Source organism: Heteronotia binoei, chromosome 21 (genome assembly GCF_032191835.1).
Source record: "Heteronotia binoei isolate CCM8104 ecotype False Entrance Well chromosome 21, APGP_CSIRO_Hbin_v1, whole genome shotgun sequence".
Classification (NCBI taxonomy): Eukaryota; Metazoa; Chordata; class Lepidosauria; order Squamata; family Gekkonidae; genus Heteronotia; species Heteronotia binoei.
Genome location: NC_083243.1, coordinates 183,475,157 through 183,499,792, shown reverse-complemented (window position 1 = coordinate 183,499,792; position 24,636 = coordinate 183,475,157). Strand labels below are relative to the sequence as shown.

The window sequence follows — 24,636 nt, the reverse complement described above, 5'->3', positions numbered from 1 at the left end:
AGGTTTTTTGTTCATTGCAAACCTTTCAGGAAAAACTGCATTCCTTCACAGAAACAAAATAATATTAAATGATCAAGAGTTGACTGTTCAGTATATATCATCTAAATTTATAATTTATTTACTGTCTGGTCGTTTTCGCAGTCACCTCCAGCTGGCGTGACCCCCCTCTTCACCGTGCAGGATCTGCGCGGATTTCGCACTAAATGCCACGGAGCAGCCTTTTGCACCGGAAACTCCCGTCGCAAAAGCCGCTCAAACGTAAATCGCCAAAAAGCAGTTTGGCGTTTGCGCGGCTTTTGCAACGGGAGTTTCCAGTGCAAAAGGCTGCTCCGCGGCATTTAGTGCGAAATCCGCGCAGATCCTGCGCGGTGAAGAGGGGGGTCGCGCCGGCTGGAGGTGAGTGCGAAAACGACCTCTCTGTTTTCAACTCTTGTCTGTGCTTCATGCAGCCAATAGTGATCAAATGACTGTTGAATATGTCCCACTGGATACATGAGCTGTTACACTGCCTTAGCGTGTCTACTCTAAAAGTGCAGGCAATGGTTCTCTGTCCAATTCCCCCTTCGGCGGGGGAGGGCGGGATATAAGAATAAATTTATTATTATTATTATTATTACATAGCTGATGACAGTGTCTCTAATCTGATCTTGTCAGTTCATGGAAGCTAAGCAGTGTTGGCTTTGGTTAGCATTTGAATGAAGGATTACAGGGTGAAGGATTACCAAGGAACTCTAGGATTGCTACACAGAGGCTGTAACTTGATGCACTTTTCATTACCTAGAAAATTGGCTAGTTTGTCTCTATGGTTGAGCTAGCCTACCAGCTCACCATCTTTACTTATCCCTTGATTCAGACTGCTGCCATAACTATTTCAGTGTACACAGAGAGTACTGAAGAGAATTGATTCAAAGTAATTGTACTTCCTTACATATTGTTTTCATCTCATGTTTTGACTGACTTTCCCATTCTATTACTTTTCCAGCATCATTCATACCTTGTGTGCTACTTTTTACGTTACACCTATACAAAAATACCAGTTTTACTTTAAAATGTCGCTGTTTTGTTTTGGGAACAGATGACCAAATATTATCTTGGGTGCTGAGAAACCGTTAAAAAATAAAACTCTCCAATTCCCAAATTGAGCTAAGAGTAGTCTCAAAATTCATGAATATTTCCATTTTTCCTAAGCATAAACTATTTGGTCAAATGATCTAATCAAGTATATTTGTCCTCTCTGTTAAATGTTTCTCATAAGAACATAAGAGAAGCCATGCTGGATCAGGCCAACGGCCCATCAAGTCCAACACTCTGTGTCACACAGTGGCAAAAAATGTTATATACACACATACACTGTGGCTAATAGCCACTGATGGACCTCTGCTCCATATTTTTATCTAAACCCCTCTTGAAGGTGGCTATACTTGTGGCCGCCACCACCTCCTGTGGCAGTGAATTCCACATGTTAATCACCCTTTGGGTGAAGAAGTACTTCCTTTTATCCGTTTTAACCTGTCTGCTCAGCAATTTCATCGAATGCCCACGAGTTCTTGTATTGTGAGAGAGGGAGAAAAGTACTTCTTTCTCTACTTTCTCCATTCCATGCATTATCTTGTAAACCTCTATCATGTCACCCCGCAGTCGACGTTTCTCCAAGCTAAAGAGTCCCAAGCGTTTCAACCTTTCTTCATAGGGAAAGTGCTCCAGCCCTTTAATCATTCTAGTTGCCCTTCTCTGCACCTTCTCTAAAGCTATAATATCCTTTTTGAGGTGCGGCGACCAGAACTGCACACAGTACTCCAAATGAGACCGCACCATCGATTTATACAGGGGCATTATGATACTGGCTGATTTGTTTTCAATTCCCTTCCTAATAATTCCCAGCATGGCATTGGCCTTTTTTATTGCAAATGCACACTGTCTTGACACTTTCAGTGAGTTATCTATCATGACCCCAAGATCTCTCTCTTGATCAGTCTCTGCCAGTTCACACCCCATCAACTTGTATTTGTAGCTGGGATTCTTGGCCCCAATGTGCATTACTTTGCACTTGGCCACATTGAACCGCATCTGCCACGTTGACGCCCACTCACCCAGCCTCAACAGATCCCTTTGGAGTTCCTCACAATCCTCTCTGGTTCTCACCACCCTGAACAATTTAGTGTCATCTGCAAACTTGGCCACTTCACTGCTCACTCCCAACTCTAAATCATTTATGAACAAGTTAAAGAGCATGGGACCCAGTACCGAGCCCTGTGGCACCCCACTGCTTACCGTCCTCCACTGCGAAGACTGCCCATTTATACTCACTCTCTGCTTCCTATTACTCAGCCAGTTTTTGATCCACAAGAGGACCTGTCCTTTTACTCCATGATTCTCAAGCTTTCTAAGGAGCCTTTGATGAGGAACTTTATCAAAAGCTTTCTGGAAGTCAAGGTAAACAACATCTATCGGGTCTCCTTTGTCCACATGTTTGTTCACCCCCTCAAAGAAATGCAACAGGTTAGTGAGGCAAGATCTTCCCTTGCAGAACCCATGCTGAGTCTTCCTCAATAACCCATGTTCATCAATGTGCCTACTCATTCTGTCCTTGATAATGGTTTCTACCAACTTTCCCGGTATTGAAGTCAGACTGACTGGCCTGTAATTTCCCGGATCTCCTCTGGAACCTTTTTTAAAGATGGGGGTGACATTTGCTACCTTCCAGTCCTCAGGAACGGAGGCATATTTCAATGAAAGATTACAGATTTTTGTTAGAAGATCCACAAGTTCAACTTTGAGTTCCTTCAGAACTCTCGGATGTATGCCATCCGGACCCGGTGACTTATTATTTTTTAATTTGTCTATCAGTTGTAGGACCTCCTCATTTGTCACCTCAATCTGACTCAGGTCTTTCAACACCCCTTCCAAAATTAGTGGTTCTGGGGCGGGCAAAAAGTTCTCGTCTTCTACAGTGAAGACGGAGGCAAAAAATTCATTTAGCTTCTCAGCCATTTCCCTATCCTCCTTCAGTAATCCTTTTACCCCATGGTCATCCAAGGGCCCCACTGCCTCCCTGGCTGGTTTCCTACTTCTAATATATTTGAAGAAAGTTTTATTGTTGGTCTTTATGTTTTTTGCAATATGCTCCTCATAGTCCCTTTTTGCCTGCCTGATCACAGTCTTGCATTTGATTTGCCACAGCCTGTGTTCCCTTTTACTAATCTCATTTGGACTGGTTTTCCACCGCTTAAAGGAGTCCTTCTTACCTTTTACAGCTTCCATTACTTTGTTTGTTAACCACGCAGGCCTTTTCTTATGCCTGTTTGTGCCTTTCCTAACTTGTGGTATGTATTTTATCTGAGCTTCTAGGATTATAGTTTTAAATAGCGTCCAAGCTTCCCCAAGGGTTTTGATCGTATGTACCTTTCCTTTCAGTTTCTTCCTCACATGCCTCCTCATCTCAGTGTATTTACCCCTTTTAAAGTTAAACGTGGTTGTGGTGGTCTTTTTGGACAACTCCCTATTTATACAAACGGTGAAATCAATAACATTATGGTCACTGCTCCCAAGCGGCGCAATCACTTTTACATCTCTCACCAAGTCTTGGGCATTACTTAGGACCAAATCCAGGATCGCCCCACCCCTGGTAGGTTCTGAGACCATCTGCTCCATAGCACAGTCATTGAGAGCATCAAGAAACTCAATCTCTTTCTCTCGACCAGAACACATATTGACCCAATCAATCTGCGGGTAGTTAAAATCACCTATTACAACACAATAGTAACTCCAGTGTAACTCTCAGTGTAACTCCAGTTTTTATGTATTAACCTGCTAGGTCATTTATTAGAGCAAAACAGGAGCATTCATTACAAAACTGATTAACTTATTTGGCAATAGCTTGTACCCTACCGCTCTGCTCAGTTTGAAGCCTCTTTCCAGTGAAATGAAGCCTTCTTCTAGTGAAAGAGCTGCTTCTCTCTGCGGAAGGCTCCTCAGAGTAGAAGACGGCTTCAAGCTATTCTGAATGGAGTGGTGAGCTATGAGCCCCTATTAGAAGTAGGTACCTATTTTTACTTCAGTTGTATATAAATGGTATAAAATGGTGTTAAAATATCATTAAAGAAACAAACCAATCAGAAACACCAACAAAGAAAATAGGGGGGGGGGGGTGAAGTGTGACAACAGCCTACAAAAACAAATGAAAAGGCGCAGTTATAGAGGAGAAAAGCTGTTAAGAAAAGTAGTATAGCTGGCCTCAAGGGGTTTCTCTTCTGCCAAAACATGTTACTGGAGTAAAAGCTGAAGATTAGTGTATAAAAACATCTTATTCTTCCACCTGAAATTGCTGTACAAATCAAAACTCTTTTTGATCACAGCCCTTTATAAAGCAGCTAGTGTATTAATGGTGTGGTTTTGATGGGCATGGGGAAACATAAAAAAAAAAATTTGACGCCACAAGCAACATTAATGGGATTTGTAAATGATCCCTGATGTATGTCTCTCTCAGTAAGAACTGAATGACCATTGCTCAATCCATTGCATAGGTTTGCAGAGCGAAATATTGCATTCTGCATCCTTCCCATGATCCACAACAAATCATCCACACGCATACACATTGTGCATTTACATGTTTATTTGAGACATACTTAGCATGTATTTAATTTCCAAATAGTAATTTTCCTTGGAATATTCTCTTCCATTCTGAATTGCCTATGCAGAATAGAAATGTGTGTGTGTTCTGTTTTGTGTGTACATGCACACCCATTTGGAAAGTTAGCACAACATTTCTACATGGTATTCCATTTATACTAGACTAAATGTGTACAGAATAAAGTATAGAACTGACGTTGGAACAGCTAATGATGATGCCTGATTATGTGGTTTTATACTGTCGTTAGCACAAATAAGGCTATTAGTACAAAGGGCAAATTTGTGATTTGGTTATATTCTTACGAAGCCTTTTGCAAATATTTCTGCCACTTATGGAGGGGAAAATGTATTTATGTATTTATTTTAGTAGGTTTATATCCCACCCTATCCCCAAGATGGGCTCAAGGTGTTCACAGCAATTAAGGTATAAATAACTAATAATAATAAGAAGAAGATATTGGATTTATATCCCGCCCTCCACTCCAAAGAGTCTCAGAGCTGCTCACAATCTCCTTTACCTTCCTTCCCCACAACAGACACCCTGTGAGGTGGGTGGGGCTGGAGAGGGCTCTCACAGCAGCTGCCCTTTCAAGGACAACCTCTGCCAGAGCTATGGCTGACCCAAGGCCATGCTAGCAGGTGCAAGTGGAGGAGTGGGGAATCAAACCCGGTTCTCCCAGATAAGAGTCCGCACACTTAACCACTACACCAAACTGGCTCTATTATATAACATATAACATATTAACATAATTATTATAACATATAACATATTAACAAACTGGCTCTATTAACAATAACATATCATACAGAACCAACTTTAAAAACAATTAAGCAATAAAGCAAGATGGCAGTAAACAAGATAAAACTCCAGGGTAGTCCTTAAAGCCTCCTCTAGGATTAGTCCAATGATATATATTATGTGAGGTAATCCTGTAATGCAGGGCTTTTCTGAAGCAGGAACTCATTTGCATATTAGGCCACACCCCTGGTACCAAGCCAGCCGGAACTGTGTTTCTGCTCAAAAAAGCCCGGCTGTAATGTAATTTTGTGGGCAGGGGAGGCTGAGATGGACGGAACGCCCACCACCTCAACCAAAGGCCTGGTGGAACAGCTCCACTTTACAGACCCTGTGGAACTGTAACAAGTCCCCCAAGGCCCTGATTTCACTTGGCAGCATGTTCCATCAGGCCAGAGCCAGGGCATAAAAAGCCCTGGCCCTGCTTGAGGCTAAGTGGACATTTTTGGGGACAGGAACTACCAGTAGATGTTGACCAGCAGAGCACAACGCAAGGCTCTCCAGGGTATATGGGAAGAGAAGTCCCATAGGTATGCTGGTCCCAGGCCATATAAGGCTTTAAAAGCCAATACCAAAACCTTGAACTGGATCTGGTACAATTGGCAAAGCACTGGCTGAATGCACACCCACATAGACATCTCCATCAGCCCGTGCACCACCGCATTCTGTACTAACTGCAGTTTCTGGGTCAGGTTCAAGGGCAGTTCCTCATAGACCAAGTTACAGTAATCTAGCCTGGAAGTGACCATTGCGTGGATCACTGTAGCTAAGTCCCAGAGGTGATACAGGGTACCAGATGATAGATGAAAGATAAGAACATAAGAGAAGCCATGCTGGATCAGGCCAGTGACTCATCCACTGGCCTCATCCAGTGACACTTCGCCACACATTGGCAAAAAAAGCAGGTGCCATCAGGAGATCCACCTGTGGGGCCAGGACATTAGAAACATTCCCACTGTCCCCCCCCCCCAAAAAAAATACCAAGAATACAGAGCATCACTTGTCCCAGACACAGAGTTCCACCTATGCCTTGTGGCTAATAGCCACTGATGAAAAATGATAAAAGGCCAACCTGGCAACAGTGGTGACCAGGGCCTCCATTGAAAATGAAGCACCCATTGAAAATGAAGCTCCTCACCCTCAGCACTGGGGTCAGCAGTGCCCCACCAAGTGTTGGGAGCTGGATTCCCAATTCCAAACCCCCACAATCAGATGCAAGACCTCTGTCTACATTGGATTTAATCTCAGACAGCTCTGCTGTACCCATGCAGCCACAGCCCCTAATGCCTTGTCCAGAATATCTGGGGGCAGAGTTTGTCTGGCTATCTATCAGCAGATAAAGCTGGGTGTTATAAGTATACTGATGGCAGCCTAGTCCAATCCCCCAGACCAACTGGGCGAGGGGATGCATATAGGTGTTGAAAAACATCAGAGAGAGGATCACCCTCTGTGGCACTCCACATTCCAATGGGTATGAGAGAGACATCCCCTCCCTGAGCACCACCCTCTGTCCCTGACTATAGAGGGAGGAGGAGAGCCATTGTAAAGCAGTCCCCATTATTCCTATGTCAGTGAGGTGGTGGGTCAAAAGGTCATAGTCAACCATGTTGAACACAGCTGTTGATTCCAAGAGCAACATCAGCACCAACCCACCTCAATCCAGGTGCCTGTGATGTAAGCCAAAATGCCCTCAAAAGAGGTTGGGGAATTGACATAAGAACATAAGAGAAGCCATGTTGGATCAGGCCAATGGCCCATCCAGTCCAACACTCTGTGACACAGTGGCAAAAAAATTTATATATACACACACACTGTGGCTAATAGCCACTGATGGACCTGTGCTCCATATTTTTATCTAAACCCCTCTTGAAGGTGGCTGTACTTGTGGCCGCCACCACCTCCTGTGGCAGTGAATTCCACATGTTAATCACCCTTTGGGTGAAGAAGTACTTCCATTTATCCGTTTTAACCTGTCTGCTCAGCAATTTCATCGAATGCCCACGAGTTCTTGTATTGTGAGAAAGGGAGAAAAGTACCTCTTTCTCTACTTTCTCCATCCCATGCATTATCTTGTAAACCTCTATCATGTTGATAGATGATAGACAGGTGGGCACCTTTGGCTTAAAAAGGATCTAGAATCTATGCATACAGGATTCCACTTCCAGAAATTATTGCTAAATTTACCAAGGACACTAATTAAATAAAACAATCATGAATTTATTACAGAAAAATATAGAACACACATACAAGGTAATGAATGCATACAACACACATACAGTCCTAATAAAAATAGAGAGAAATGTATAGAGGTAACATAAGGATGGACAAACAGGGTAATAATTACCGATCGTAGTCTTCAAGGAAGGCTCCAATGGCGACAAACGAGGACTAGGGGGAAGGGACCCTCAACTGATCAGGAATCGAGGATGTATCTAAACAGCAGGAATGGGGTACTGCTAGATGCACACTTGTGGGGAGCTGGGTCACAGGTTATAAGGACTACCTTGAGCCCTTAAGGGATGGGAGGTACATGGGCGGATGAGAGGTGGTCAGCTGGTACATGACCTCAGAAAAAGAGGAGGCTCCGCAATGACCATAAGGGCTGGACTTATGAAGTAGCCAATAGCCAGTTTATTGGGGGCACCTGATTGGATGCCCATACCTGGCCAATGAGCAGACCTGGCCCTGGTTACCTGATTGGACTTCCAGGTAACAATGGGCCAAAGGGGGAGGCTCCAGGATGACCATTAAGGGAAAGAATGGGATAAATTATTGGGGTGGAGGTGATTAAAGGCTATCAAAACCTATCTAAGAGGTGACAATAGATGGCCAAATTGCTACCTAAGGTAACACTTGATCTATACAAAGAAACTTGGCTCTGGGTGAAGATGTTCTTCCTCTTCTTCATTCCTCTACTGGCACCATCCTTTGTCTTGGGTTCCCTTGAACAAAGGCTTAGGCAGTCTGACAGGATCCACACCTAAGATAAGCTTGATTGCCTTATACATAGGTGACATCTGTTGAGTACGTGAGTCTGCTGCTTCGCTGTAATGGAGTCTGGCACTGCAGGAAGATAGCTGCTGGTGATGTTAGCCTTCCCATATGGATTCTATGGTCAAGGCTGGAAACCGCTTGCCTGGACAGTTCCTGGCAGCGCAACTTCTTCCGCTGCAATGGCCGAGACGGTGATCGCACGGGGCGGCTGGAAAACCCATCTGTTCTTCTGGTTAGCACTCTTCCAGAGACATGGAGTGCTGTTGCAACGTTGTGGCTGTTAGTACTCACATAAGTCCCTTACAGTCTGGTAGACAAAACCCACGTTTTTCCTGGCAGATGTGTGTGAGTTGAGTCTCCAGGCACCCTGGCAACCAAATGGGTGACTACAATGTTCTGAAATTAGGGGTCTTTTTTTCACAGTGAGGGTGACCAATGCAGTCTCCATCCCATGGCCAGGGTGGAAACCAGATTGGAATGGGTCCAGGGTGGAAGCCTCATCCAAGAAAATCTAGAGCTGTTCATTCACTGGCTCTCTTAACCACCTTACCAGAAACAGAAGATTCAAAACTGGACAGTAGATGACAAGTTCCATAAGGTCCAATAATGGCTTTTTAAACAGAAGACATTCTACTGCCTCCTTCAGCCGCACTGAAGACAGGGATAAGTTGATGATATCTACCCGGGGCCCCAAACACTGCCTCTGCAGGCCTTGACCAGCCAAGGCAGGCATAGATCCAAGGGGCAAGTGGTAGGATTTACAGCTGCCGGGATCTTGTCAACTTCCTCCTGGAAGAGCCAGCTGAATTGGTCCAAAATCAGGCCTAAAGATTATCAAGGGGTTTCTAGTTCCCTTACTGTATCAACTGGGGTTGGAAGGTCTTGTTAGAGCAACGAGACTTTGTCTGCAAAATAGCCTGCAAATGCCTCACATCCAATAGCCAATTTCATATCATTTTGCTTGCCTTGAGGCAAAATAGTTAGTGACTGTATAGTTTGAAACAATTGGGCCAGGCAAGAGCTTGAAGATGCCGTGGAAGCTGCTTAGAAATTCTTCTTACTGGTCTTCACTGCCATCTCATAGGCCTTCATAAACATCCTATAAGAAGTTATCACAGCTTGTCAGCCACTGCCCTCATTCTAGTCATCTCAGCTCTTTCTTCATCCTCTGTAGCTCTGGGGTATACCAGGGAGCTAGTTTGGCATGAGAGTAAAGAGGGCACTGTGGAATAATTTTGTCAATGGCTTCAGAGAGTCATCTGTTTCAGTCTTCCACCAGTTAATCCAACAAATTCAAGCGGGCATTGGATTCTGCAGAGCATTCTGGAACCCATCTGGGTCCCATCAATCTCTGCAGGCAAGCAGAAATCCATTCACTGCCTAAACAGGGAGGGTTTGGAGTTCTCCGCTGGGCTTTCGAGTTGAAGTGGTCTGACCATGGAACCGCATTAGTCGTTACCAGATCCACATTTATCCCCACACTAAAAATAGGTCCCAGTGTGTGACCCACTTGGTGTGTAGGAACTGATATAAATTGGGAAAGTCCCAGTGCCACAATGGACGACACCAGGTCCCTGGCATGAAAGAAAGATGCATCATCAGCATGGACATTGAAGTCCCCAAGAACTAATAATCTGGGGTGCTCCAGTGCCCAGTTTGATACAGCCTCCAACAAGCCCGGCAGAGTATCTGCTGGTATGTTAGGCAGTTGGTACACCAACTAGATCATGAAATTCTCCTCAGCTTCCCAAACTAGGCCAACACATTCAATGTCAGCGATGAAAGAGACTCTCAGATAATCAGTGCTTTCACACCCCTCCCGTAAATCTGACACTAATGAAGGACCAAGAAACAGGCGGCGGGGGGGTGGGGGGAGAGCTAGATTAATCTTGCCATCCCTCACTCAGGTCTCAGTCACACATGCCAGATCTACCTGCTGCTCCACCAGATAGTCTCACCGATCAGAGGTCTTGTTGTAATAGACCTGGCATTACACAACAACAGTGTCAAAGAAGGGTATATTTTCCTATTACCACCATCAGAATCTCTTGGGATAGGATGCAGGTTGGAAGGGGATTGAATGTTCCTGTATCTCTGTCTCCTTCCTATTTTCAATCTTGTCCCACTGTCATACCTCTCCTGCCCCTCTATTATTGGTATCCCTGACTCTACCATGGCCTCCCCTACCAGATGTATTGACCCAGAATGGGGTCCACTAATCATTCAACAATAAAACAGGGGGCACATTTAATTGCTACAGATCTTATATAGTCAAGGATTACCCTACCCAACATTAACAACATCACCACAAGGCAATATAATCCCCAATCCAATCCTTAATTTTGAACAACTAATTAAATCTAGCAGGCAGAGAAACCCTCAACATAAATACCCAGACCTTCCATCTCACTTCCCGTTCCCACTCTCTGAAGCAAGAAAGAAACTAACTGTCAATCCCCGTTACTTTGGCTAACCATAGCAGGCCCACAGCCCTGACCAGTCTCCATTATTTACAATTTAGGAGACACGTAGGCACTACCATCTGGCACCAGAATGTTTATGATACTGAAAAGGCCTGCTGTGTATCAAGGATGTACTCCCCAAATTCACAGGCTCGCTTATCTTCTCACAGTACAGTGTGAGAATGCTTTTGTAGTAGGAAAGATAATTGTTGCTTTAACCTCTGAACCCAAGATTCAAATGAAACGCCTTTAGTAATGTTTTATGATACTCTATATAGCAAGCATGTAACCTTTTGTATCTCAGTAATTCCACTGACTCTGTTAAGTGGAGCACCTTTGAATTCCTGAATAAACAATTTAATTTGAAAATAACAAAGGACTTCATTATTGGGAATATTGGGGCTTGACGCCAACTTCTCCTAACTGATTTGTAATGGGTAGGACTAAAACCTCAACAATTCTACTTAAGTGAATCTAATACTAAAAACATTGTAACCCACAGTGAGCAAGAACAGTTTAACACAGCTAGATGTTTACAGATAGCAACTCTCAACTATAATCAATAATGTCAGGGGAATCCCCTCACAGAGAATGGTCTTTGACCACAGTTTCAAAAGCCATCAGCAGAGGGCTGTATCACCAGCATCCTGCAAATAAGTTGAAAATCTTCTGAACAGTGGAGACTCAATGCAATGGTGGCAAACAATGGTGAAATGGCCATCTTAAAGGGAAACTGCAGGAAAGAGCCAGGGACCTGGGGCTGAACCCACACAGCTCAGCACCCCTCATTTTACCTAGGGTCACCTGGATTGCTCAAGGACACCTAGGGCTCCTAGGGCTCAATCCAAAGATGCTTGTTGCTAGCCAGGACCATCTGTCAGCATCTGGGCTCATCCTCAGTTGGCCATAGTCAGTCAAAGCAGCTGCCCTTACCGGGTCAGACCAGGATATCATAACTCCTTGTCCACTCCTCTGAATGCTGTTTGAAGGTCCGAAACACCACTCTGTCAATGATCAACAATTGGAGTGGGCTGCCTCCTCCACCCAATTACACCTGGGCTCAAGGCTACTCACAACTACAGTCTTCAGAGGTAATAATTTGGCCATGGCAAATTCGTTTTGGGCCACCTGGCCACCTCTCTGCCAACTGGGCTAGAGTAGAATTTACCTGAGAATCAGCTGGTAACTTCTGGAGTAGAACTGTCTGGGTTTGGGGTCTGCCCATGCTTCTTCTCAAGTCCGCCCACATTCATTCAAAGGCTTCCACTGGTGAGTAGTTGGTTGTGTGTGGAGGAGACCTTTTTTGCATTCAATTAAGGGGCAAATATTACCCAAACTGGACCCAAAGGTGGGGGGATTGGCTTTAAAAGGGTTCCAGAAAGGAATAAAGTAGGACCTTGCTCTGTGGATACCAGGGTGGATCTCATTAGGAGAACCCCAAAATAAAATAATGAAAAAAGTGAATGAGAGAATGATTGTAAACACAAACAAATAACTTTAATGCCTACAAAATAAAAAAGTAAAAATGAAAAGAACCTACACTGAGCACCTGAGAACTAATGCCCAAGTGATCACACACATACATACACTCTCTCACACACAGAGACACACATAGCCATACACCAGAAGAGGGTGCGCTTGATAAAAAGCAAAAGGGAAGAAATTGAGTAGTTTTAGGGAAGGGACATACAAACTGAAATCCTGGGCTTGAAGTCTAGAGGGAAGTCTGTGTGGTGGGAAACCTGGCATATCATCCACTGAGCCAGTTTGGTGTAGTGGTGAAGTGTGCGGACTCTTATCTGGGAGAACCGGGTTTGATTCCCCACTCCTCCACTTGCACCTGCTAGCATGGCCTTGGGTCAGCCACAGCTCTGGCAGAGGTTGTCCTTGAAAGGGCAGCTGCTGTGAGAGCCCTCTCCAGCCCCACCCAGCTCATAGGGTGTCTGTTGTAAGGGAGGAAGGTAAAGGAGATTGTGAGCCGCTCTGAGACTCTTCGGAGTGGAGGGCGGGATATAAATCCAATATCTTCTTCTTCTTGAGTTGGAATGCTGTTTTCATGGGGAAGGGCCCCATAGGGAATCCACTTTTCCAGGAAAATAATTGGTCCAAGATATGAGGTTTGAATTTCACAGGCTGGTTTAAACTTAACTGTGTTCAAGCTTTGGTGAGAAAAAGTGGAGAAAATACCTTGATTGGTTTATTGTGAGCCAAATCTGCATGGACACAAGAGCCTGGGGGGAGCAACATGATTAACATAGTTTAATAACATTGAAGTGAGCCAGGTCTGCGTTGTCACAAAAATGAAGGTGAATCAATATAGCACCTGAATCAGGATGGAGCAGAAATTAATTACCTTCTGGGTGAGGTAATTGAGAAAGCGGTGGTGGAGCAGTTACAGCTTTTCCTGGATGAGACATCCACCTTGGACCTATTCCAGTCCAACTTTCTCCCGGGCCATGGGATGGAGACTGTCCTAGTCACTCTCACAGATGACCTGACACCTGGATCAAGGCGGGTCAGCGCTGCTGATACTTCTCGATCTGTCAGCAGCATTTGACATGGTCAGTTATGACCTTATGACCCACCGCCTCGCTGTCGCCAGAGTTCGGGGGTTGGCCTTACAATAGTTTTCCTCCTTTCTCCTGGGACGGGGACAAAGGGTGGTGCTTGGCAAGCAGACTTCCTTGCGACATCCACTTATATGCGGAATGCCGCAGGGAGTCATTCTCTTGCCAATATTATTTAACATTTATATGCGCCCCCTTGCCCAGATTGCCCGAAGTTTTGGGCTGGATTGCCACCAGTACGCTGATGACACCCAGCTCTACCTGTTGATGAGTGGCTGGCCAGTTGCCGCCCCTGACCAGTTGTTCGAGGCATTGAGAGCCATGACTGGTGGTTACAACAAAGCCGACTGAAGCTGAATCCAGCTAAGATGGAGGTCCTGTACCTGAGTCGGGGTGGGGTGGGTATGGGCATCGAGCTCTCTGCTTTGGACGGTGCCACATTGGTGCCAGCCCAACAGGTGAAGCGCTTGGGAGTGACCTTGGATGCCTCCCTTTCCATGGAGGCCCAGATCATGATGGTTGCCAGGTCTGCCTTTTGTTATCTTTGACAGATCAGGCAGCTAGCACCATATCTATCCCCCCAGGACCTGGCTACAGTGATCCATGCAATGGTCACTTCCAGACTAGACTGCTATAACTTGGTCTATGCTGGCTTACCCTTGAAACTGATCCGAAAATTGCAGCAGGTGCAGAATGCGGTGGCTCGCCTGCTGACTGCACCACCTTTACAGCTGGGCATTCGGCTGGCGCTCCGCAGTCTGCACTGGTTGCTCATTGAGTAACGGATCTGCTTCAAGGTTTTAGTTTTAATGTTTAAAGCCTTATGCGACCTGGGACCAACATACAGAGAGCCAGTTTGGTGTAGTGGTTAAGTGTGTGGACTCTTATCTGGAAGAACCAGGTTTGATTCCCCACTCTTCCACTTGCACCTTCTGGAATGGCCTTGGGTCAGCCATAACTCCAACAGAGGTTGTCCTTGAAAGGGTAACTGCTGTGAGAGTCCTCTCAGCCTCAACCAACTCACAGGGTATCTGTTGTGGGGGGAGAAGATATAGAAGATTGTAAGCCACTCTGAGTCTCTGATTCAGAGAGAAGGGCGGGGTATAAATCTGCAATTCTTCTTCTTCTACCTGTGGGACTGTCTCCTTCCATATATGCCAGGGAGGTCATTACGTTCGGCCTCCCAACATCTGTTGGCTGTTCCCGGCCCAAGAGATGCCCGCCTTGCTTCAACTAGGGCCAGGGCTTTTTCAGTCCTGGCCCCAACCTGGTGGAATCAGCTCCCTACAGAGATCTGGGCCCTACCTGGCTTATTAGCCTTCCATAGGGCCTGTAAAACGGAGCTGTTCCACCAGGTTTTTAGTTGAGGCTGCTGGCGTCTATTCTTGATCTGGTTGGCCTCCACTATTGGCACTGTCACCTGTGCTATAAAACAGAATAAAATCTGCCATCTCTATGGGATATCATGATGTGAGATGGCCAGGCTGGGCAATATGTGATGATGGTTGGTTTTCTGAGTGCTGTTCAGTTGTCTGTTTATAAAATGTTTTTATTGTATGTTATTGTTTTATCATATGTTGTACTCTGCCCTGAGCCCTACGGGGAATGGGTGAAATAGAAATATACTAAAATAAATAAATAAACTTGAATGCTCTTCTTGATTGAGTAAAAAAAAGAAAAAAGAGGCATTGGGCATTGGCTAATATAATAGCAACTTCCTTGGGCTGGGCAGATACCTCTTGGGTATGCCAGGGTATTCCAGTGTTGAAAAGTCTCTTGTTATTGAGAATTAAGTGAAGTCTTATTGTTATTGAGAACCCTAAACTGGGGGAGATTGCACTTAATCAGTGTGTGCTGTCAGCACATTTTTCGTCTCCTGTCCCTGAGAATTTCCAGTGTCATGGCAGAACCCAGGTGCCGTTATGAGACTGCCTAGTTTCAGGTTTCCTTGGCACTTAGACTGTAAAAGGGGGTGCCTCTGAAAACAACTATGTTCAAAATAAGATGAGGACCTAAGCCTTACGCGACCTGGGACCAACATACAGAGAGCTAGTTTGGTGTAGTGGTTAAGTGTGTGGACTCTTATCTGGGAGAACCGGGTTTGATTCCCCGCTCTTGGCACTTAGGCTGTAAAAGGGGGTGCCTCTGAAAACAACTATGTTCAAAATAAGATGAGGAGCCTGCTAACCAAGGGAGTCTCAGCTAGAGGAGGGGGTGGGGTCTTTACAGAGGGAGCCAGCAAACGTTTACGGCTAATAACTCGAATGAATGAATGAATAATGGTGGCAACTGATTGCATCTTCCCAAAGAGGAATGGGAGGTGTGTAATTTATGGAATCCATTCATTGAGGCAAAATAACTTATTTTCAGACTTTTATATCATGCTTTAGATGAAGATGAAGAAGATATTGGATTTATATCCCGCCCTCCACTCCGAAGAGTCTCAGAGAGGCTCATAATCTCCTTTCCCTTCCTCCCCCACAACAGACACCCTGTGAGGTGGGTGGGGTTGAGAGGGCTCTCACAGCAGCTGCCCTTTCAAGGACAACCTCTGCCAGGGCTATGGCTGACCCAAGGCCATTCCAGCAGGTGCAAGTGGAGGAGTGGGGAATCAAACCCGGTTCTCCCAGATAAGAGTCCGCACACTTAACCACTACACCAAACTGGCTCTGTGAAAGTACTTAAAATCCTCATTTCATTCATCTTCACAGCAGTATAAGAAAAAGGTCGTTATCATTCACTTTGGTAAAGTGGAAATATTTTCCCCAAACCCATCTGAAGAGCTTACAGTGCACTTGCCATTTGAACCCTGTTTTACCTATTATAAAATTCTATATCTTCTCAATAGTTTTTATTTGTTTCTTACTTGCTTTCCCTCCTAATCCCTCTCTTTCAAATCCAGTCAACATTGTGGTTTGGCACATGCATTTAAAAAAAAAAAATAGGTCTACAGTGATAACATCATGACTTAATGAAAGAAAAGTACATAATCCCTATCTAGGAATATATCGCGTTCCCATCAGAGATTATCGATATTATATTGATATAGTCTTTGGAGATTCTTTACAAAAAAATTACCGTGATGTCGCGCTATTCTGTATTTCTGTCCAAATGATATTTCTTTGTAATTGTATTGAATTTTGGGTAATGATTCTTAATGTTATATTTTCCATACTTTAATAAAATCAATTTTTGATACTTTAATAAAACCAGGGTTTTTTTTTTAGAGCAATATAGTTACTACAGCCTGTCTAGTTAATGTGTATTAATGCGTTGGCAGTAAGGATGTGTTAAGGTCATTGTGACTACTTGATAATGTAGATTACTGTTTTCCCACATCAATGCCACCCTCAGCACCTATCACATGGTGGTTAATTCCAAAACTTCTGCTATATAGAAGAAGAAGATACTGGATTTATATCCCGCCCTCCACTCTGAAGAGTCTCAGAGCGGCTCACAATCTCCTTTACCTCCCCCCCCTCCACAACAGACACCCTGTGAGGTAGATGAAGATATTGGATTTATATCCCACCCTCCACTCTGAAGAGTCTCAGAGCGGCTCACAATCTCCTTTACCTCCCCCCCCCCCACAACAGACACCCTGTGAGGTAGATGAAGATATTGGATTTATATCCCGCCCTTCACTCCGAAGAGTCTCAGAGCGGCTCACAATCTCCATTACCTTCCTCCCCCACAACAGACACCCTGTGAGGTGGGTGGGGCTGGAGAGGGCTCTCACAGCAGCTGCCCTTTCAAGGACAACCTCTGCCAGAGCTATGGCTGACCCAAGGCCATGCCAGCAGGTGCAAGTGGAGGAGTGGGGAATCAAACCCGGTTCTCCCAGATAAGAGTCCGCACACTTAACTGCTACACCAAACTGGCTCTTAATTATAAATGCCTGTTTTTCTTTCTTTCAGCTATTTATGAAAGATCATGTGAAGCCTACAGGCACCAAGGGAAGATGTCTGGTTTCTTTCACATTGATTCTGATGCAAGTGGTTCACTTGCACCACTTCTAGTCTACTGCAACATAACAGGTAGGAATGCTCTATCATCCCAGGTATATTTAGTACTGGGTAATAATTTTTTCATTATGAAACTGATATCGCCATTTGTGTGTGGGTGGGTGTGCACGCATGCCTGCTGTTAACAGAATTGCTGGGGTCTCCTCTTTTTGATGGGGGAATTAGCAAGAGATAGACTTAGGAAGAGCTATTTTGGAGCAGGGTTCTCTCATCAATATCAGTAACAGAAAGATGACTCCAGATTTGAAATAGTTTAACATGTTTACTTAGGAAAAAAAAATTGGAATACAATCACACATAAGCAATCAAAATGCACGCACAATTAAGAGGCTAGGAAAAATAGGGGTGAGGGATAGAGACTTTCAGGGATCGTTACAGAGGTGGTATTACCTGTCCAGATGTGCAGAAGTCTATGCGGAAATTAAAGATGGGGATGTGCACAGCCATCATGCCATGTCTAAGATGCCTATTACTTAGAGTAATGGGGCTACAACCTGTCTATGTGCCCTCAGATTGAACAGGGACATGTGGTTTGCTCTCAGGTTATATAGTATTTGGAGGGGTGGAGACCCACTCCTGGAATATCATTTAGTTAATGATCATAGATGGGCTTTCCTGGGTGTTCCCAGTTTAAAACAAAAAGATGAGAGTGGCTCTTAATGGTTGTCAGGAAGAGCCATACTGATTTAATGTTTGAGACTAATTTTGCTCGATACTCTGGAGGAAGGCAAGAAGGAAAGGGGTTTTTGTACAATAGGTTTGCATATTAGCTTAGGATAACACAAAAGGTGCCTTGGTGTGGTAGGGGGGTAGAAGAGATTAGGCAGCAGTTGCTAGCCATAGATAAAGGAATAAGAAGTACTTCACCTGCGAACCCATTGTTTCACACATTCCATTGTTGCCAGTAGGGGTGGGGGGAGAGAGACAGGAATTAGCTAGGAGGACGCCTGCTCATGCAACCTTAGCCAGAGCCCTGTATACATGCTAACTCCTAGTTCCAGCATGGAGTCTCTCTCTTGGCCTGTTTCTGGCAGGTTACTCTGATTCAGGTCAGGAAATGTGGACCCCACTGCTTGTTAGGGTGCTCCCATAGGATAGGCAGTGCCTTCTGGTTACAGTGCACACTGCAAACACTCTTTTGATACAACTCAGTTGTAAGAGAGGGACAGGGTGGCTGCTTAAGCTGCTGCCAGTTTCAAAAACAACACAGCCTTAGATATATATAAAGGCAAGTGATCTCACCTGTGCGTTTCATAAGTCACTGGGGCACATCTGATCTTGCTGCGCGTTTTTCATAAAACCTGGGGTACAATTGACTCATTAAGTTATCAAGGAAACCCAATCGATGTAACGTTTTGGAAAATATTAGATTTCTCCTGCATCTAATTGTCGTAGATGAAATCTTATTGAAATGCAATAATGCATAACACCAAACAATATGCAAAACAGAGCTCCTTCTAGAAGCAAACTATTCCCATACCTTCCACCTAGATAAGATCATTTTATCAGGATGTTAGGCACAGAAATCTCGCTGCCCTGTCCAGCTGCACCATCTCATCAAAATTGTTCTGCCGAGCTATTTGTTTATGGAATAATTGTAATTGATTTTATTAATATATGATTTTAATGTGCTTTTATTTATGTTGTGCTCCGCCCTGAGCCCCCACGGGGGAATGGGCGGAATATAATTAAAAAAAAAATGGGAAGCAGAAACATTCCTTTGTTGCCTAATGGCGAAGAGCTGTGATGTTTGGTGATCAAGCCGCTAAAGATTTTCAGATTTTGCACCTTTGCTGGTTTCTTTATGTCCATTATGAAATTGAACATGTACATTTTTGTGCAGTTTCCTTGCACTGATCCCCGCTGTAAAATGTTTCAACAATTATAAATGTTGTTATAATATAAATATTTTAATTTTGTATATTATAAATACCATGTGAAAGATGTAAAAAATGTGCAACGTGTCCATATTGCAAGTAACAGTACTAGACCAACAGAAAAATGTGGAGAATCAAAATAGGCGACAAAAATGTAAACAGATATAAAAAGAAGCTATACATTGGGTATCCTTGGAATTAGCAGGCGTCTGAGGCCACAGTAAACAATATTTCAGATTATTCTTAATATCTTTCTTCTGGAATAGCATTGTGTTTCTTGATAATGCATACGTTGCATTGATTTATGCAATTGCAGTTTGCCTTTCTTGTGGCGATATAAAGTGGATTGCAGAATTAGAAAAGGTGCAATAAACGATATAACGCCTACCGATACATCAGTGCAGTAAAAAAATAAGATCATACCTACAAACTGCAGTGCGAATAAATGGCAACTCTGTACCCTTTATGAAAGTGTCCTACTGATAACTTTAGAGAACAGATGGCTAACTGGTAGCCTACAGACTGGAAGCTCGGCCACCTTTTGCATCAAATGCTTTCCCATAGTTTCAGTTGTAATTGAAAGGGGAGGGGTGATTTTTAGTCTTAAGAAATGCTATATCATTTTTGCAGGGCTTTTTTGGAGCCAAAATGCACAGGAACGCTGTTCCTGCTGGCTTGGCATCAGGGGTGTGTGGCCTAATATACAAATGAGTTCCTGGTGGGCTTTTTGTTAAAAAAATCACTCTATGCAGGCTTACACTTGCCTTTGACCTGGAAGCTGCAGCTGATCCAGAATGCAGCCGTGCGGGTCCTTTTGGCAACCCCTTGGGCTTCACCACATTCAATGTGTGCTGCGCAAGCTGCACTGGCTTCCAGTGGAGCACCAGATCCAATTCAAGGTTTTTGTTTTAACTTTTAAGGCCAGCAGCAGTCATGGACCCAAATAGCTTCAGGACCACCTCTCTCTGTATGCCCAGGAAGAGTGTTACACTCCAAAAATAAGAACCTTCTGGCAGTCCCTGGCCCACAAGAGATCTGGATGTCCTTGACTAGGAATTATAGAGTTGGAAAGGACCTCCAGGGTCATCTAGTTCAACCCCCTGCACAGTGCAGGAAACTCATAAATACCTCTCCCTAAATTCACAAGGTTTTCATTGCTGTCAGATGGCCATCTAGCCTCTGTTTAAAATCCTCCAAGGAAGGAGAGCCCACCACCAAGGAAGCCTGTTTCACTGAGGAACTGCTCTAATGGTCAGGAAGTTCTTCCTAATGTTGAGCTGGAAACTCTTTTGATTTAATTTCAACCCATTGGTTCTGGTCCTACCTGCTGGGGCCACAGAAAACAATTCCACACCATCCTCTAGATGACAGCCCTTCAAGTACTTGAAGATGGTGATCATATCACCTCTCAGCTGCCATCTCTCCAAGCTAATCATGCCCAGCTCCTTTCTTCATAGGACTTGGTCTCATAGGAGCAGGGCTTTTTTGAGAACATCCATGCCCTAAGTTGTTTACAACCTTCCCATAGGGCTTGCAATGCAGAGATGTTCTGCCAGGCATTTGATGAAGGACATCAATGGTCTGACCCTCTCATACCCCACCACCACCCCTCTTACCCCACTGCATCCACTCCACCCAGGGGGGTCAATGGGAACGGAAATTCTTCCCATCATCTTGGATAGTGTATTGTTTTATGACTGAAGTTTTAAGCATTTTAATGTTGTAATTTTATTACCTATTCTATTTTCCTCTGATGTTAGCCACCCTGAGTCTTTCTTGCAGGGAAAGGCAGCCTAGCAAATTGACCTAACCAAACAAGTAAACAGAAAACAAAAAAAAAAGGTAAAGTGGTGCACGCTCTCTCTCTCGCACTCTCTCTGTCTGTGTGTGATACAGATTTATCAGCAGAAAGATATTAGGAGAGCAGGAAGGAACTTCAATGTAAAAATAAAATATAAAAGAACTTAAGGTGACAATGTTCAGATATCTAAAATGGATTAAGAATAGAACCCCATCTTTACTACTGAGGGAATGCACACTGCATTGGAAATACATTGCTACAGTGTAGCTTGGGTAGTATAATATAGTGGGTTCTACATAGCAATGAGGCAAGGTGATAGTGAACATAGCACCTTTATTGAATACAGCATGGTATAGCGCTGCCTACAAAGACTAACTGCTAGGGCCGCAGGGCCATCTATTTATACACACCCAAAGTTCCCGTGCTGCCTGCGACTGGACCATTCAAACCAGTCGGGGGCTCTTGATTGGAGCAGGGCAGCAGGATTTGGATCCTGCTGCCTATTGTTCCCGAGTTCCCCAAGCTCTGTCCTTCAGGCCCCAGTGAGCCAGGCAAGAACTCCAGCTTATAGATACAATTCTAAGCACATATACAACATCCCTCCCCCCCATAGTTCGCAAGCCTAGCTGACGTAGTCCTTGAGGTAGGCTGGCTTGCGATGCTCTCTGGTGGACCCCAGAGGGGGTGGGGGAACAGATGCAGTATCAGCGGTGGTGAGTAGAGAGTCTGCTGCTGTATCATTCTCAGTCGGTGGTTCCCGGGCCTCTGTGACCGCCAGCTCCACCTGAAGGGCGGGGCTCGAGGCCCCTGCTTCCGCTGCATCGGTCAGGGAAGAAGTGGAGGTGGCGGTCTGGTTGCTGGGACTGTAATCCTTGACTTCTACCCTGGGCCTCTTGTGGGACCTCAGCTGGCCGATGTGCCTTCTTATAGTGAAGCCCCCCCCCCCCTGTTGTAACCTCGTACATTACAGACCCCAGCACCCTGGCAACCCTTGCTGGAATCCAAGTGTGCCCACCCCCAAAGTTCTTAGCCATAACCCGGTCCCCTGTATCTAGCCCCCAAGGTGCCCGTATCGACTATGGGACCTCCTGCAAGTCAAGGTCTCTGGGTGCAAACAGTCTACTAGGGTGGCTAAGAGTTCGGCAGGACTGCAGCCCGTGGCTGAGGAGGGAATCCTGTGCTGTGATAGTAAGAATTCTGCAAGGTGGCCCTCCCAGTCCCCCTGGATGATGTGGCGGAATGATTCTTTAGTTGTCCACACCATCCTTTCAGCCTGGCTGTTGGTGGCCGGGTGGAATGGGGCTGACTTGATGTGCCTAATGAGGTTGTGGGCACAGAAGTCCTGGAATTCTCCCAACGTGAAGGTCGTCCCATTATCTGAGACCAGCATGTCCAGGAGGCCGTGTGTGGCACACACCTGGCAGAGACTGCTGATGGCGGCCTGGGAGGAGGTGGATGTCACTGGGAGCACCTCCAGTCATTTCGAGTATGAGTCCATAATTAAGAAAAATGTTTGTCCCATGGAAAAGGGAAATCATTGACGCAGCTAGCCTATTCTAGGACTATAATATCATAGAAAAACATTGGCAGCCATTGCTAGGAGGTCAAAATTTAAACAAAGTTTTTAAAGTATTCGGGACATTAAAAATTGGTGAAGCTGACAGTGGTGACAATTATAAGGTAAATACCATTGAACATTATCACTGATAATTATTTTAAAAGCCTTTTGAAGGAATTTTTTTTTAAAGGGAAGCAGAAAGTCGAGACCGCCATTTTGGAAGAAATAAAAACTTCAAAAATGAATATCTGAGCCCAGGAGGCTCTGAGGACAGCAAAATTAGGCTTATTGAAAAGGGCAAGCCTTACTCTATCAAACCTGATCGTTTAAGTTTAATTTGGAGAGGTCAAAATTTTCGGTGTTTTTTTAAATGTCAGAGCATGTTAACCTGTGCAAGGACTGCCACAATGGAGAAAATGCAAGAGCAATTAGAAGCAATGGAAGTCAGGATGATGAAAGGGGTGAGAGACATGATAACTGCTTCTAAAAAAGAAATTAGAAAAGACATTGAAGAGCTAAGGAAAGATATAGAAGATCTCAGAAATGAGACTGGTAACAATAAAGAAAGTGCAAGAGGTGGAAGAGAGAGTGAAAGTACGTGATTCCACCTTGCTAAAAATGCAAGAAAAAGTGGCAATTCATGACTGCAAATTGCTGGAAACCCAGATACGTCTGAGAGGAGTACCTGAGGATGAAGAAACTGATTTGAAAGGACATATGATAAGAATAATTGCAGAATTTTTGGAGGAAGATCCTGAAGGAACTAGAAGTATGTATGACTATATGTATAGAGTGAACTCACTATATGCCAAGAAAAATAATCTACCAAGAGATGTGGTTATAAGATATATGACAAAAGAAATGGTGGGAAAAATCTTGAATAAAAATTTTGAAAAGACATTGATAGTGGGAGGCAGCAGAGTAAGAATCATGAAAGAATTGCCAAGTCAAGTGATAAATGACAGAAAAGCATACAAAAAATTGACAGAAAAAGTACGTGACAATGAAATGAGGTATAGATGGATAATACCTGAAGGTCTGAGCTTTGAGCTGCAAGGAAAAAAGGATTACAATTACAAGCACACAGGAACTGCGTAGGTTTTATGAAGAACATAAAGAATTTGCACCATGATGGATTACAAATTATTATCTTGGAATGTAAATGGACTAAATTCACCACAAAAAAGTAAGGCAACATTTCATTGGATTAAAAAGCAAAATTGTAATATAGTTTGTTTACAAGAAGTGCATAGCAAACAAAAGGATTACAAATTTTTATGGAATAAACAACTGGGACTAGAATTTTATTCATTGGCTGAACAGAAGAAAAGGGGAGTGATTTTCTATATTAAACAAAAATTGGAGCCAAAATTAGTGTTTAAAGATAAAGATGGAAGATTTGTCGCGGTAGAAATAATATTAAATGCAAAAAAAACCAACGTTGTTAATGGGATTGTATGCACCAAATGGTGCAAAGGATGCTTTTTTAAAAGACATTATACAACAATTTGATGAACTGACTTATGACCAAGTTTTGATAATGGATGACTTTAATGGAACAATTAAGAACACACTGGATAGGTCTGGGGGTAAAAAAAATAATAAGGAAGGAAAATTGACAAAGTCTTTTTTTTAATTGGTCAAACAAGAAAATTTGGAGGATATATGGAGGAAATTTAATCCTGAAGTGTGGGACTATACCTTTTTTTCAGCAAGACATAAAACTTTTTCCAGAATTGACATGTTGTGGGGCACTAAAGACTTAGGCCTTATAACAAAGAAAATAGAGATTTTACCGAAAATTGGGGCTGACCATAACCCAATAATGTGGATTACAAAATTGTCTAAGAAGTTGAGAAGATGGAGATTGAATGAAGATTTACTACAGAATAAAGAAATAGTGACATCTCTAGAAAATAAAACTAAA

General features: G+C 43.9%; 1 protein-coding gene across 1 annotated transcript in view; it reads left to right on the top strand.

Annotated features, from left to right (window-relative positions):
* The window catches only part of CNTNAP5 (contactin associated protein family member 5), a 705,383-nt gene that overhangs the window by 445,267 nt on the left and 235,480 nt on the right, over nt 1-24,636 (top strand). Inside the window, exon 12 of the mRNA XM_060261906.1 lies at nt 17,366-17,485. Within this exon, the coding sequence (XP_060117889.1) occupies nt 17,366-17,485 (120 nt within the window). The remainder of the gene's footprint in view (nt 1-17,365; nt 17,486-24,636) is intronic.